Genomic DNA, 13,997 nt, shown 5'->3' on the forward strand with positions numbered 1-13,997 from the left:
CTCTCTAATTTTGTTTTGCCTTTTGAGGTTGGGTTAAATCAGAGGTCCTTACCCTGGGGTCCACGAACTTGTGGTTTTTTTAAATAAATATTTTGATGTCTATTTCAATAAAATAAATAAATAAATAAATGAAAACAAAACCAAAAAAATTTTGCAAGACGCTGTTCCGGTCTTTCCTAATGCTATGTGTGTGTGTGTAGTTATTTTTTAGTGTCTCCTTCATTAGAATGTGAGCTGCTTGAGGGCAGAGGGCAAAGACTTCGTTTTTGCCTGGCACACGGTAGGTTATTTAGTAAAGGCTTGTTGACTGACTGGGTAAAACCTAGTTCCTGATATTTCAGCCCAACACGATGAAATCAGCTCCTACCAAGAGTAGCTGTGTCAGCTCCCACGGGTCATTTCCCATCTGTAAAGCGAAGGGGTTAGACTCGATGGCCTCGGTGGTCCCCTCCAGCCCGTCCCTGGGCCTCAGTCTCCCCGTCTGCCACACGAGGGGTCTGCAACCAGACCGTCCCCGAGGTCCCAGCCGGCTCTAAGTCAAAGAGGCTGGGCTGTTCCCGCAGGACTGGACGGAGAGGGGCGGGGCGGGAGGGAGGGGGAGTGGCGAGGGCGGGGCGTCCCCAGCTCCCGCCAATTTCAGGCCCGCGGTCCCCGCGGGCGGTGACGTTCTCGCGATACTTCATCGCCCAGGCCGGGGAGTCCCAGTCCGGGCACAGTTCCGTCAGAGCGCGGCTTCGGGCGGCGCAGTGCGCAGGCGCGGCCGGTGGGCCGGCGGGATTCCCGGGGCTACAGCGGCGGCCGCGGCCGCCGCCCGAAGCCGCTGTTCCTCGCTCGCTCCGCCCTGAGTGCCATGGCGCCGGCCGCGCTGGGCTCCGAGGCGCGCCTCAGCCTGGCCGCCTTCCTGCTGGGCGCCTCGGTGGTGGGGCTGCCGCTGCTCACGCGCTCCGGCCTGCAGGCCCGCACGGTGCTGGCGCTGTACGTGGCGGCGCTCAACGCGCTGCTGCTGCTGCTCTACCGGCCGCCTCGCTACCAGGTGAGCCCCGGGCCGGCCGGGCCCGGGGGCGAGCCGGGCGTGGTGCGGGAGTGGTGCGGGCGGCCGGGCGGGGGGGGGGCGGCGGTGTCTGCCTGGTCAGCTCCCCGCGAGCTAGGAGGAGTTATGGGGAGCCGCTGGTGTGGCGGGTGGGGGGCACCCACCTGGGTCAGCTCCCCGAGAGCTATGAGGAGCTTCAGTTGGGGGAACCAAGGAGTTATGGGGAGCCGTTGGGAGAAGGGGTGCCGACCTGAGTCAGCTCTCCACCAGCTGTGAGGAAGACTTCAGGGGGGCCATTGGGACTGGGGTGCCAACCTGGGCCAGCTCCCTGGGAGCAATGGACAGCCACGGTTTGGGGTGACCCAGGAATCGGTTATGGGGAGCCCCTCATACCAAAGGGGTTACTTACTTGAGTCAGCTCTGGGAGCAATGGTGAGCTGTGGTTTGGGCGATCCAGGGGAAGTTATGGGGAGCCACAGGCAACGAGGGGTGGGGGGTTGCCTACCTGTGTCAGCTCCTTGGGAGCTTGGGTTTGGGGGACAGTTCAGGGAGCTATTATGGGGCTCTGCTTTGTACTGAGGTTCTAGGCCTGTGGGGTTTGTGTGATGTTTACCTGGTTTTGTTCCTTAGGAGTATTGGGGAGCTGAAGTTTGGTGGTATGTGGTTCCAGGAGAGGCAGTTATGGAGAGTTGCCCATTCTTGAGAGGCAGAGGCCATTAGAAAGGGTGTGGGGCTTACGTGCATCAATTGCTTGTGAGCAATGGGGAGCTGTAGTTTTGGGAGGTTATGGGGAGCCATTTGTAGTGAAGAGCTGGGTAACACTGGGCTGGGGTTTATTGAGATCATTTCCTTTTGAGCAGTGAAGGTCTGTGGGGTTTGGAGGAGGGTGGGTTCTAGGAGGTAGCTATGAAGAGCACACTGAGAGACTTGGGTGGGCCCAGAATGGAATCAGGTGGTACTTAATCTGGTTTAGTTCCTTGTAATAGTGAGCTGTGATTTTTTGGGGTGTGGTGGTCCACAAGGCAGTTATGGGGAGCTGCACATACTAAGGGGTAAAGGAGTCCATGGGAGATCAGTTTCTTGTGAGTAATGGGGAGCTTCCATCTGGGCGTGGTAGAGAGCATTTACAAGAAGCTGCAGATGCTGGGGGTTCTTTGAAGAGCTGCTAGTGTTAAGAGATAGGCAGGAAGGGTGTGGGATGTTGAAAACTAAAGTCCTGTATGAGTTTACAGGAAGTAGTGGTTGGTGGTGTGGTGATAAGGACTATTATGGAGACCGGTGGTTGTGGGGGCAGGTGAAGATTTGATAGTCCCCTATATCAGTTATGAGTTATGGGAAGTAGAGTTGGTTAATGGGTGGGGACTGTATAGGAGGCCATAATTATGGAGAGCTGCTGTTACTAAGGTGGAGGCCACAGTTGAAGTTATCAAGGTTAGCTGGCTATGGATTATGGAGGGTGCTTTGACTCCTCAGTAATTAGGGTGGGCAGTTATGGAGTCTGGCTTGGGTGATAGGTTTGGAAGCGATAGTTTGTGGAGTCAGTTAGGAGCAGCATGAGGGGGAGGATGTATGGCTTATATGGGTAGTAATGGTAGGGGAATTATAATTACTAGAGTTAGTTGGCTAAGAGTTTTAGAGGGGAATACTTGGTTAGGGGGTGGTTAGAGTGGGCGGTAGAGGTGGTGATTACTGGGGTGAGTTATGAGGAGCATTGTTTGAGAGGTAGTCACTGGGAGGTACTTAGGGGTAGTATTGGTTAATGTGGGGTATGGCTGGGTCAGCCTTTGTGGGGGAGCATTAGCCTGTTAATCAGGATAAAAGAAAGCTAGGGATTATAGGTTAGATGAATTAGTGACTGAATGGACGATGATGAGAGAAAAGTCTGGGGCCGGGTTCTCTCTCCTTCAAAAGGGAGTTCATGTCAGACTATACCCAATTGGATTTTGTTGGTGGGGTGCATTTGGGGAGACTGAAGACATGAGTATTAGGGAGAGTAAAGGGATAACAGGATACTGGAATATGTGGAACAAACAATTAGGAGTAAGGAGTGGGATACAGGAGATAGAAGTGATGGGTCTGGGAGTTCATAGGATGCGTTGGAGCAATGGTGCAATTTAATAGGGGGGAATAGGGCACATTAGGGAGTTTAGGGGGGACAGGGCTGGGAGCTGAGTGTAGGGCATGTAAAAACTAACTTTGTGGGATGGTAGTGTACAGCATTAGAACTGTGTGGTGGGAAATCAATTTTTCAGTCGTTTCAGTAATATCTGACTCTTTATGATCCTGTTTTGGGGTTTTCTTGGCAAAGATCCTGGAGTAGTTTGCCATTTCCTTTTCTCGCTCATTTTATAGATGAGAAAACTGAGGCAAACAGGGTGAAATGACTTGTTCAGGGTCACACAGCTAGTGTTTGAGGCTAGATTTGAACCCAGGAAGATGAGTCTTCTTGACTTCAGGACCAGTGCTCATATCCACTGCACAACAGGGCTGGAGAGCAGGAGATAGGGATCGGCAGGAGGGTTTTATGGACATTAGAAGTGTGATGGAAGAGGTTGTTGGGGATGCTTGGAGCTGGGCAGTAGTGCCAGAGCAGTTGAGGGCGTGGTGGGAAAAGGGGTGTCAAGGGATGAAGAAGGCTCAGAGAATTTTCTGGTGTCTGAGAGGGGGTGGCAGGGACCTTCAGATGGAGTCGAGGAGGAGGTGGGGGCAGTTAAGGAGTAGGAGTGGGGGGAATAGTAAGGGGCAAGGGTAGGGTTGGGGAATAGGGATAGAGTGGGAGATTCATCGTGGTTGAAGATAAGAGCTCTGGAAGGATGGAGAGTTAGGAGCGTTAGTGTCTGTGAGTGAGGGACAATAGGTAGGGAAGGCAGCAGTGATGGAGGCCTTTGATGGGCTTTCTAGGGGAGGGACTGAGAAGGGGCTCTTTGGGAGCAGTTGACAGGCCTGGACCTTTATGTGGCTGCATTTCTGGTAGGAGTGGACAGGGGAGATGGATCTTCTGGGAGGTCCCCCCTCCTGCAATAACCTATTCCACGTTCAGATCTGATGGCTGGCTTTCCCTAAGGGTACGGGGGAGATCTTTGGAGGAGGACTTGACACCCTCCCTACCCAGGGAAGTGGGTGTCATTCGAAGTTCTTGTTTTTTAGCAGCTGCAGCAGAGGCAGATGTGCGTGGGGCGCAAACATATGACTTTATTTTATATAATGGAAGGTGTCCTGTGACAAGTTAAAAGGGCCAGTCCTTGCCTTGGCCCCTGAGGCTGGGTGCTCTCTAGGGCTCTGCCCTATATTTTAGGGGTAACCTTGGGGAAGAACACGTTACTCGGTTATCCTCTCAGTAGACTAGCTTCACTAATCCCCTTTACAAAATCCTGAATTGAGGCTGGGAAAAAAGCTTGGTTTTGAAATGTTGATGTAAAAAGTATTGCCACATCTGGGTCAGCATTCCGAGGTTTTTGTGTTGTGGTGCAGTATCCTGTGGGGATGTGAGGTGATAGAGCCTTTCTCTGTCTCTGTCTCTCATTTCAGATAGCCATCCGGGCCTGTTTTCTTGGCTTTGTCTTTGGATGTGGATTGCTGCTAAGTTTTAGCCAGTCTTCTTGGAATCACTTTGGCTGGTAAGCAATAACTTATTCATATTTGTTTTTCAGTGAGGGGGTCGGTTGGGTTGGCGTGGATGGATCAAGGAATTTAGAAATAGTGCTTCGTTACCCCTTTCACCTCTTGGTCACAGTATTTCATCCCTGACTTGCTGAAGGCTATTCTGTATCAATTCATTCATCTCCAGTTTCTGGTCAGATTCCTAGGTCTCAATCATTAGGATTAATCATTGTCATCTGGCCCTGTTGTTGGCAGGAGACAGGTCTGAGTGAAATTCTCCCTGCAGGTGTCCCTCACCTGTTTGTTCAATGCTGTGTCTCACCCTGACCTGAATGGGATCAATGACATCAAGGTGAAAGGCTCTGTTTGGATTCATAGGCCTTTTCCATCTCTAATTTCTATTAGGTCACATCTAGTGCATCCCCCACGGGCCATTGTAGGATTTTTCCCTACAATATGATTTCAGTCCCTTGAGCCTTCTAGTCCCTGACCTGGATTTGAACCAGTGACCTAAAGGTAAAAAGCTTTATATCCTCTTATCAATACTGTGAGCCATCTAAGCCTTCTTTACTGGAATTATGTTGCAGTTGTGTTGAACTTTATAAATTGACATACATTGTCGCTTTATTTTATGCCATTCCTCCATTTTCATGCTTTCTTACATGTAATGGCCATTTTTAAGAGGTCTGAACAGCATATAATATAGTAACCTAATGTTTTCTTATTTATGGAATTGAAAAACCGAGTCCCAGTAAAAATTCTTGCTATGCAAAAGAGGCGTGATTCTGCAGCAGGTGCTGGGAGTCGGCTTTGGACCAGGCGACAGCACACATTTCATGATTGAACAGCATCACAACCCAGCTCTACATTTGGGTTCACTCTAGACTCTTTGCCATCTATCTCTCCTTCTCTTTTTTCTTTTTCTGTTTTTTTTAGGTATATGTGCTCCTTGTCATTATTCCATTACTCTGAGTATTTAGTGACAGCAGTCAATAATCCCAAAAGTCTCTCCCTGGACTCTTTTCTCCTGAACCATAGTTTGGAGTATACAGTAGCTGCTGTCTCTTCTTGGATAGAGTTCACAGCTGAAAATTACTTTTGGCCAGGTTGGTATGTATACCCTTTCCCCTTGGGTATGGGGATTTAAGGAGAATAGCATTTGACTGTCTTTGGGGTCTAGATACAGTTTTTTTTCCCTCCCTCTTTTCATCTGCTGGATATCATTTCTTGATTTTGAATTGAGGGCAAAGTCAGCAACTTTTTTTTCCTTTTATATCCAGTATGATGTGGTGTTCCGTTTAAATTCACAGCCTTCTGTAGTTCCAGACCAGGGGTTCTTACAAAACCTATTTTTGTGCTGTGGACTCCTGGGGCATTCTGGTGAAGTGTGGAGAGCACACTTTTCAGAGTCATGTTTTTAAAATACAAAATAAAATAAAATAAAATAAAATGCATAAAATAGAACATTGAATTACAAAGGAAACCAATTATTAAAAAAAAAACCTTTAAACTCTTATACCTGTAATGTACTCTGAAATCGAGTGAAATAAGACTGTGGCTTTGTGACATACTAAATATAAAGTTGGCTCTCAAAGTCAAGTCTGGCAGTTGCCTTTTGAGGTCTCTGGCCAAATGCGCTCTGTGTTCTCCCGCTATTTCCTTCTTCACTGCAATCATGACCAAAGTAGTGGGTGATGGAATTGATCTTCCTGGCAGCCAGGACACACTGTCAAGCTGACTACTTAGAGGAAATAGACGTTGTGTATTGGGGCACTGCCCTTTAATTCCTCGCTTTATGTGGAGGTGTTTTATGTTATGTAGATATATGGACAACCTAAGTTATGGAGGAATATTGTGCTGACGTTTTAATATCACTGCTGCTATAACATGAGTGCTGCCATGTGACCCTGGCAAAATAGTTATATCATCTTTCCACCCCTGACAGATGTGATATCTTAGAGCTGGATTTTAAGCAGAGGTAAGGTTCCAGATCAAGTTCAATTTTTTTGTTTTCTCTTGTGTCTTTTATTGCAGAAATGAAGCAGATAACATGGCTCAGCATCACTGGGCTGCTTATGGTGGTCTTTGGGGAGTGTCTTCGGAAAGCTGCCATGTTTACAGCTGGTTCCAACTTCAACCATGTTGTTCAGAACGAGAAATCAGAGACACACACTCTGGTGACAAGTGGGGTGTATGCTTGGTTCAGGCACCCCTCTTATGTTGGATGGTTTTACTGGAGTATTGGAACCCAGGTACTGTTTGTAATTGGAGAGCATTCTTCTCTCCTGTAGTTTTTTAAAGATTTGCATTGTAACATGTTTTGAATAGGAACCTACCTGAAGTCAGGAGTCCATAGGCCTAGTTTAATAATGTGGTGTGTTCTGCTCAATAGAGTCTCTCTTCACTCCAGGCCTCCTCCATCGCCTCAGAGTAGCATGGTAGTGACCTCTCTTCTTGAAGCTGATGACACCGGAACATAAATCCTGTCTGGTTCCCCCAAGCCAGAAGGGCTTTCCATGTAGACCCAGCATGTCTATCCTTTGAGGATAAGCATTGCTCATTGGAAAGAGGCTCATTTTGTAGGTTGGCTTCAGGATGGTGAATTTTTCCTCTCCAGCAACTCCCAAAGGCTTTCCAGATTGTAGAGTAGTTTTAGTCTGCATCAGTGAAGGGAGCGCCCACACCCACAAAATCAGTATGCTTTCCCAGAGGTGGTAAAACATGGTGGGTCTCAGATTGATGCTCCCTAAATTTGCAGATGCCAGAGGGTGCTGGCTGCTGCTGACTGTACCTGCTTTTTTCTCTCTTCTTTCCTCTCTGGCACAGTGTGGGGGCAGGTGATCAAGTGAGGTGCTGGGAGAATCTGGGCAGAACCTAGGGAAGGCTTGCTCTGTCGCTGATTAGCTCATTTAATGAGGCCACACTGACAGCCTTGGTCCAGTGTGACCTAAATGGCCTTGCTCTATTCCTTGACCACGCATCACTGAGTTGCTCCTTGGAAGCCATCTCTAAGACAGTCAAGCCATCAGAGGGGGCTCAGTAGGAGGGCTGGGCCATATTGCCCCCAGAGAGGTTTCACGTCACTCGCTGCACGGCACTTTATTGTCTTCAGCTACTTCCTCTGGCTTTGATGTTTTTACATGACAGTATTTGAAACGTTCTGTAGCCATCAAGTCTGCAGACATCCAACCTTCACACTTGGCTTGATTGCTGAGAACACCACCATTTCCATCACCTGCTCCGAGACACCGCGAGGTGCTCAGGGATCTGAGGGGGCGCACGTGTTCAGGAGGAGGCTGCAGCTTTTTTTCATTGTTATTAAGTAACTAGGAGAGTCGATTACTTGTAATAACTCACATTTACGTAGGTTTGTGAAGTCCTTTTCACATATTATTTCATCTGGTTCTTAAAACAACTCTGTGAGGTGTTTAGGGAAAGCACTATTATCATTGTCCCTATTTTATAGACGAGAAAACTGAGGTGGAAAGGTGAAGAGAGCTGGGCGCAGTCACACTGCTCTTCATTGTCAGAGCTGGGATTTTTAACCTGAGTCTGTCCTGATTCTAAGCCCGACGCTCTTTCCATCATGCCATGTCGCCTTTTAGGAGTGGAAGGGAAATTTGCCATCATCTCCTACCTCCCACACCTGTGAGGAAGCTAAGCCCCAGGGAAGTCGCCCCTAAGTGATAGCAGGCAAGCCTGGGCTCAAATTGAGGTGACTAGTTAATTGCTAGATCAATTTCAGTTCCTAGAAGAGCATTAATGATGTTCTTCAGTAGTCCTCTGTGACCGAAAAAAATGAGCAGCACCCAACCGTAGGCACCTAGTACAGTGCAAGAGAGTGACTTTGGGGACTTAATGGAAACTGGATTGATTTCATATGTTCTTGCAACTTTAGAGCTAAAAGGAGCCTTAAGAGAGCATCTCATGTAATCCTTTCATTGTGTGTGTGTGTGTGTGTGTGTGTGTGTGTGTTTCCTAATCTCAGTCCTCCTAATTTCCTTCTCTTCCTCCCCTTCTCCAGGTGATGCTCTGTAACCCGATATGCGGTGTTGCGTATGCTTTGACCGTTTGGCGATTTTTTCGAGATCGAACAGAAGAGGAAGAAATCTCGTTAATCCACTTTTTTGGAGAAGAATATCTAGAATATAAAAAGAAGGTGCCCACAGGCCTACCTTTTATTAAAGGAGTAAAGGTAGAACTCTAGGCCTAGGTGCAGCGTGAAGGGTGCTGGTGTCTCTGGAGGAGGTGACTCCAACTCTGGGCCGCATATGCTTCTCTGGTAGGAGGTGAAGGATTCTAGGAGTCATTTTGTATTTTACCAGTTATGCTGTGGAGGAACACTAAGGGCTGGGCAGTCAGAAGGCCTTGAAGTGGATCCCTGAAGGTGCAGAGATCCATCCTTATCCCTAGCTGTGGCAGGTAGGACTTGTAGCTCAAAGCAGACCAGAAGGGAGTGACTCGTCTCCTCTGGTGGTGTTCCTCAGAACAGAACACGGTGACAAGCTGCCCAGTGTCTCCTTTGCCCACCAGAGAGGAGCTGGCTGTGGAGACACCGTAGAGAAGATTCAGCAACCCTGATGGATTAACTGCTTCCCTATAAGTGATGCTATGAAAAAGGCAAAAAGGTGTGGCTGTGGCTGTGGCTGTGTTGGGTGGGGTGGGGGGGGATATAAGTGCTTCTTACTTGCATTAGAAACTCGATTGTAAAACTTGATTTAACAGGCAAGCCCAGACCTCACTACTCTAACCTCTTTGTTTCTCTTCCTTTTCAAGTGCACAAGCATCGGTACCATGTTGAAAATGTTGCTTATAAGATGCTTTGGCCCTCTCCATTTCTGTCCTTTTTTTTTAAGTAGCAATGTTATTCACTCATTTGATTTTTAAAAAATCTTCACATTTATATTTGGCAGCAAATAGGTGTGGGAACTTAACATTTTGAAATGATTTTAGATTGTCTGAAGGTGAGTGAAAACTCTTTAAAACTGCAGCTTTTCCCTACAGTGCTAAATACACTGTAACAAGCAACTTCCCCAAATCCAGTAAGACCCTTCATGACCTTTGTGGGAAGATTTGTTTCCTGCTTGATATCCCTTCCCCAAAGGTGAAGTTTGTGAAAGACTGCCCGGTGTCGGGGCCTCTTTTTGTCGCTATCAGAAAGGGGGAGCAGGGAACAGCAAACTGTCATTGTAGACTTTTTGAGAAACCCTGCTGGTCATTACTCACCCCTGTCATTGCCTGCCTACCTATCGGCTGTACTTCTGGCATTTCATCCAAAATTTACTGTTAACCTCCACTTCCTGGTTCTTCTCTTTTTCAAATTCCAGTGTGCTTCATGATTTTTGGCATTTGATGATACGTTTACTACAAATTTGAGTTCACTCATGAAAATCCATTTTATGATCCCACCTGGGATCCTCTTTGTTGTTTCCCAAGTGCAGGGAAAATGATTGGTTTTATAAGTCAGATGTACAAGCTTTAAGAGGTAAAATGCCTATTGGATTCTGGAATCGATACAGAGTTTAGTCTGGGTGTGAGATCCTTCCAAGTGACACTAGCTAGCTATGAATGTGAAGGCATCTGGGGCCAGTGGGTAGAGCAAGCTTCTACCACTGATTCACCAAGAGGCCTTGCGTAAAGTCACGTAACCCTTCTGTGCCTAAATCTCCCCACATGCTGTGTGGGGATAATGACACCTACCTCACAGGGGTGTTGTGAGGATTCATAAGAAAGAATGTCTCTTACACATTTTTAACTCAGATGAATGAGAGAGATGTTGTATAAGAGAAAACTACAGTCTGTGCAAAATAGAGAAAATGAGTGTGTGTACCCATTATACACACAGACCTAAAATGTATGTTCAAAGCATCTTGGGTCTTACCAATTTAGAAATGTTACTTGTTTCCAGGTTTCATGGCTTAATTTATTTTCTGTTCCTATATACCAAAGAGGCTTTACAAGTTCTTTGATTACTGTTAGGAAAACTTGCTGGTAGGACTGCATGGATAATTGCTGGACTTTTCAGTCTTTGCTGTAGTTACAAGCTTGAGATAACTTTAAGAAAAAGTCGCTTGCTACATCGGTTCTTTGAAGTAACCCTTTGGCCCTTGGTGATGAAATGACATGTACTTAGTTAGTGGCTCCCCTTAAGTTAGTTCCCAACTTGTTCTTCTCCAGACTATGCCGAGCTGAGCAGATTCTGCTCTTAGAACTTCGTGCTCTGTGAGGGACCATCATTCTCTAGGCCCTTGAAGAAGGATTTTTCTTTGCTTGAACCCAGCAAGGACCAAATCCAGAATTCCATTTCTTTTTTTGAAGGCCACATGTTTTGTCCTTTCAACAGCTTTTACTGTGGCATGTGCTCTTGGGTGGCAGGTTAATTACTATACCCATGTTTCATGGACCAGAAGGCTACATAGGTATCAGGGTGTAATTATTTACTCGTCCTTTTAGATCCCCAAGTGCATTATCTTCATTTGACCAAGCCCCAATCCCAGGCTACCCTAGACCTCCAGGTCCTAAGGTGGCGCTGTGACATTTTGCTGCTATTCAGTTGCCCTGGATACTGTGTTTCATTATCTGGTTTCTAGAAAAGTATGATGGCATTCCTATGGGAGCAGGTGAAAAATCAGTTCTACCTTAACCAGGGCAGACATCGGCAATGACTTGTGGGGAGAACACAAAAATATTTGAGGGCAGGATTTGAGTACGTATGACTTCCGTCTGATATCATGAGCTTCAGTTTCATTTACAATATATAAACTTAGCAATAACTGTGTACAGTACAGAAAATTAGATGGATAAGTTCACGGCTTCTCTGGCATTCACTTTGAAGTTGACATCACTAATTCCTTCTAAATAATAAAGTGGTGGGAGATGCTTTTTTCTATTTCAAAGTTTTTAAATGGATATATATATATATATTCTTATCCAGAAAAAGGGTCCTGTGAAACGTGGGCCCAGAACTGTGTAAAATGGAGCAGCGTTTCTTCAGCCAGCCTGGTGGCCACTCACAGGACTCCTCCGTGCATCAGATTGGGTTGAGTTTACAGGGAATGAGTAGTACTAGGAGCCAAATCTATTTTTACAAGGTCAGTAAATGATGACATGGACCTGACTGTTCCTTAGTACAGATTGCTACTGATGCCTAAAAGGTGGTCAGTTTCATTAGTCCTGCCTTTCCCACCATTTACATAATATTCTTCCTAATTCAGGAATGAGGGGGGGAAAGTATATATAGAAATATATTCCTAAACCTATAGGTTATTAATACAAATATCTTTGTTTAAGGCTCGATGAAACCTTAGCCCCAACTCACCATAGGCAATCACCTCTCAGTAATGAGTCCAGTAAACCACTGTCCCTCCTTGGCACTTTGTTACTTACTGCCTGGGGTAGTTTCTGAGCTCCTATTCTATGTGGCTTTTGTACTAAGTTAGGGATGCTCTAAAAATCTGAGTGTTTCTTCCGTGGGGGGAAGCTGTGTCATTGTTCTACTGTTTCCCTGCTCCTGCAAAGGTTTGATCACTTGGGATGGGCTAGGGACATCTGTTTTTACCAGGATCCACCTGGAGAAGTCCTGTGTGCCTGACTCTTGGAAACTACCCCAGACCCAGGATGTATTCAATTAATGGAGTAATTATTCTACTCTTCTTTTTACATGAAGAAAATGTTTATTTAAATATTTTTAAATGAATTTTCTTTCACAGATATTGATTATTCTTTCCAATTCTTAAATAAAATTATTCTTGATTTCAATATGAAGAATGTGTGGGGTTTAAAACATTTCTCTTAAACTGCCTTGGATGATTTCGCTTGGAGAAACTGTTAATATGAAGTCACTTCACTTGAAAAAGCATTAACTTAGCATCTGCTATGACCAGGCATGGGCATACGAAGACAAAAATGAAACATTCCCCATCTCCAGGGGGTGTCTGTCTGTCTGTCTGTCTCTCTCTCTCTCTCTCTCTGTCTGTCACACACACACACACACACACACACACACACACACACACACACACACACATGCACTGTATACAGATCTGGTGGGTGGAGGGGAGGGAGAAGCAGTGACAGCTGGGGGAATCAGGAAAGGCCTCGCGTAGGTGGTAGCTGAGTTGAGAGTCCAAGAGACAGGCGAGGAAGGAGAACATTCCAGGTATGGGGCCAGCCTATGCAAGGCCCAGAGATGGGGGCTGAGAAATCCTGCTCATCTGGAATGGGGCATTTGTGAAAAAGAGGAATAATGAACGAGGCAGAAGGGCTTTAAATGCCAAGCTCTGGAGTTTACAGACAAGGGAGCCATGGAGCTTCTGGAGCAGGGGAATGGCATGGCCATACCAGTGTTTCTGGAGTGTGGGCCTGACAGCTGAGAGGAGGAGGGATAGGAAAGGGCTAAAGACTGGAAGCAAGGAGTCCAGTGAGAGGTGATGAGGGTTAGGTTAATGGCTCAGGTGCAAGGTAGAATTGTAGCAACAGAATCAATAGGACCTGAGGAAATGGCCAGGAGGGGTACCGTCAGGCCGTGGGCATAGAATAGTGAAATCTGTCTGGGCAAGTCTTGGTCTTGTCCTACCTGGTTTAATATTTCATGTCACACTGGACTTGGAGTCAGAAAACCTGCAAGGCTTAGGGCCACTTCTACTAGCTGATAGCCATGAGGCTGGGGTTAAAATCTCAGAGGTGTGATACTGGAAAGAGTACAGGACTGAGAACTAGGTCCTGTCCCGACACGTGTGTGTGTGTGTGTGTGTGTGTGGTGTGTGTGTGCGTGACGATCTTGGACGAATCACAACCACTATCGAACCTTTCTAAAATGAGTATTCTCAATATCATTTGCCTACCTTAAAGGTTTTGATGTAATCAAAAATAAACTCATCCATCTCTGTAACTATAGTTACCAAGAGGAGGGAATGTTTGACATGAGCTACTTGCTACTCAGCAACCAGGAAAGCTAGCTCTGTGATGGACCAGTGTGAGCTAGGGTCTTACTGAGCCATGGGGTGTGTGGGAGATGCAAATTAATTTGGGATCATGCAGATTAGTTTCTTTTAGAATATAAGAAAGCTTTCATCCAAGTGGTTTACTGGTAAGTGATATCTGCTGAACTATGCTTTAATGTAGCAAGTGAACAAATGATAATGGCAATATCTGGGGGAGAAATTGAACACAGAACTTTCTCTTTGAGGAGATAGCCTCAATAGTTCTTCCGGCCAAACACGCTTTAGGCAAGACTTCCCGATAAGCACATCCCCTGCTAAAAGAGAAGAGAATCTGGAGAGACTTGTGCCCTCCCCCTTTGCTGAGCCCATACATTAAAGAATAGAATTTTCCAAAGGATATTGCCACAATAGGAAGGCTTTGGCTG

The 13,997-nt window shown here is 46.4% G+C and overlaps 1 protein-coding gene across 1 annotated transcript; it reads left to right on the forward strand.

Annotated features, from left to right (window-relative positions):
- Positions 1 to 742: 742 nt before the first annotated feature.
- Positions 743 to 12,388, forward strand: ICMT (isoprenylcysteine carboxyl methyltransferase). The gene is made up of 5 exons (XM_020975116.2): positions 743 to 1,033; positions 4,559 to 4,647; positions 5,567 to 5,736; positions 6,665 to 6,882; positions 8,655 to 12,388. Exons 1-5 carry the CDS (start codon positions 851 to 853, stop codon positions 8,835 to 8,837), a joined length of 843 nt encoding a protein of 280 aa, XP_020830775.1. The 5' UTR covers positions 743 to 850; the 3' UTR covers positions 8,838 to 12,388.
- Positions 12,389 to 13,997: the final 1,609 nt, after the last annotated feature.

The sequence above is a fragment of the Phascolarctos cinereus genome, unplaced genomic scaffold (assembly GCF_003287225.1).
Source record: "Phascolarctos cinereus isolate Bilbo 61053 unplaced genomic scaffold, phaCin_HiC Scaffold_726;HRSCAF=1367, whole genome shotgun sequence".
NCBI classification, from domain to species: domain Eukaryota; kingdom Metazoa; phylum Chordata; class Mammalia; order Diprotodontia; family Phascolarctidae; genus Phascolarctos; species Phascolarctos cinereus.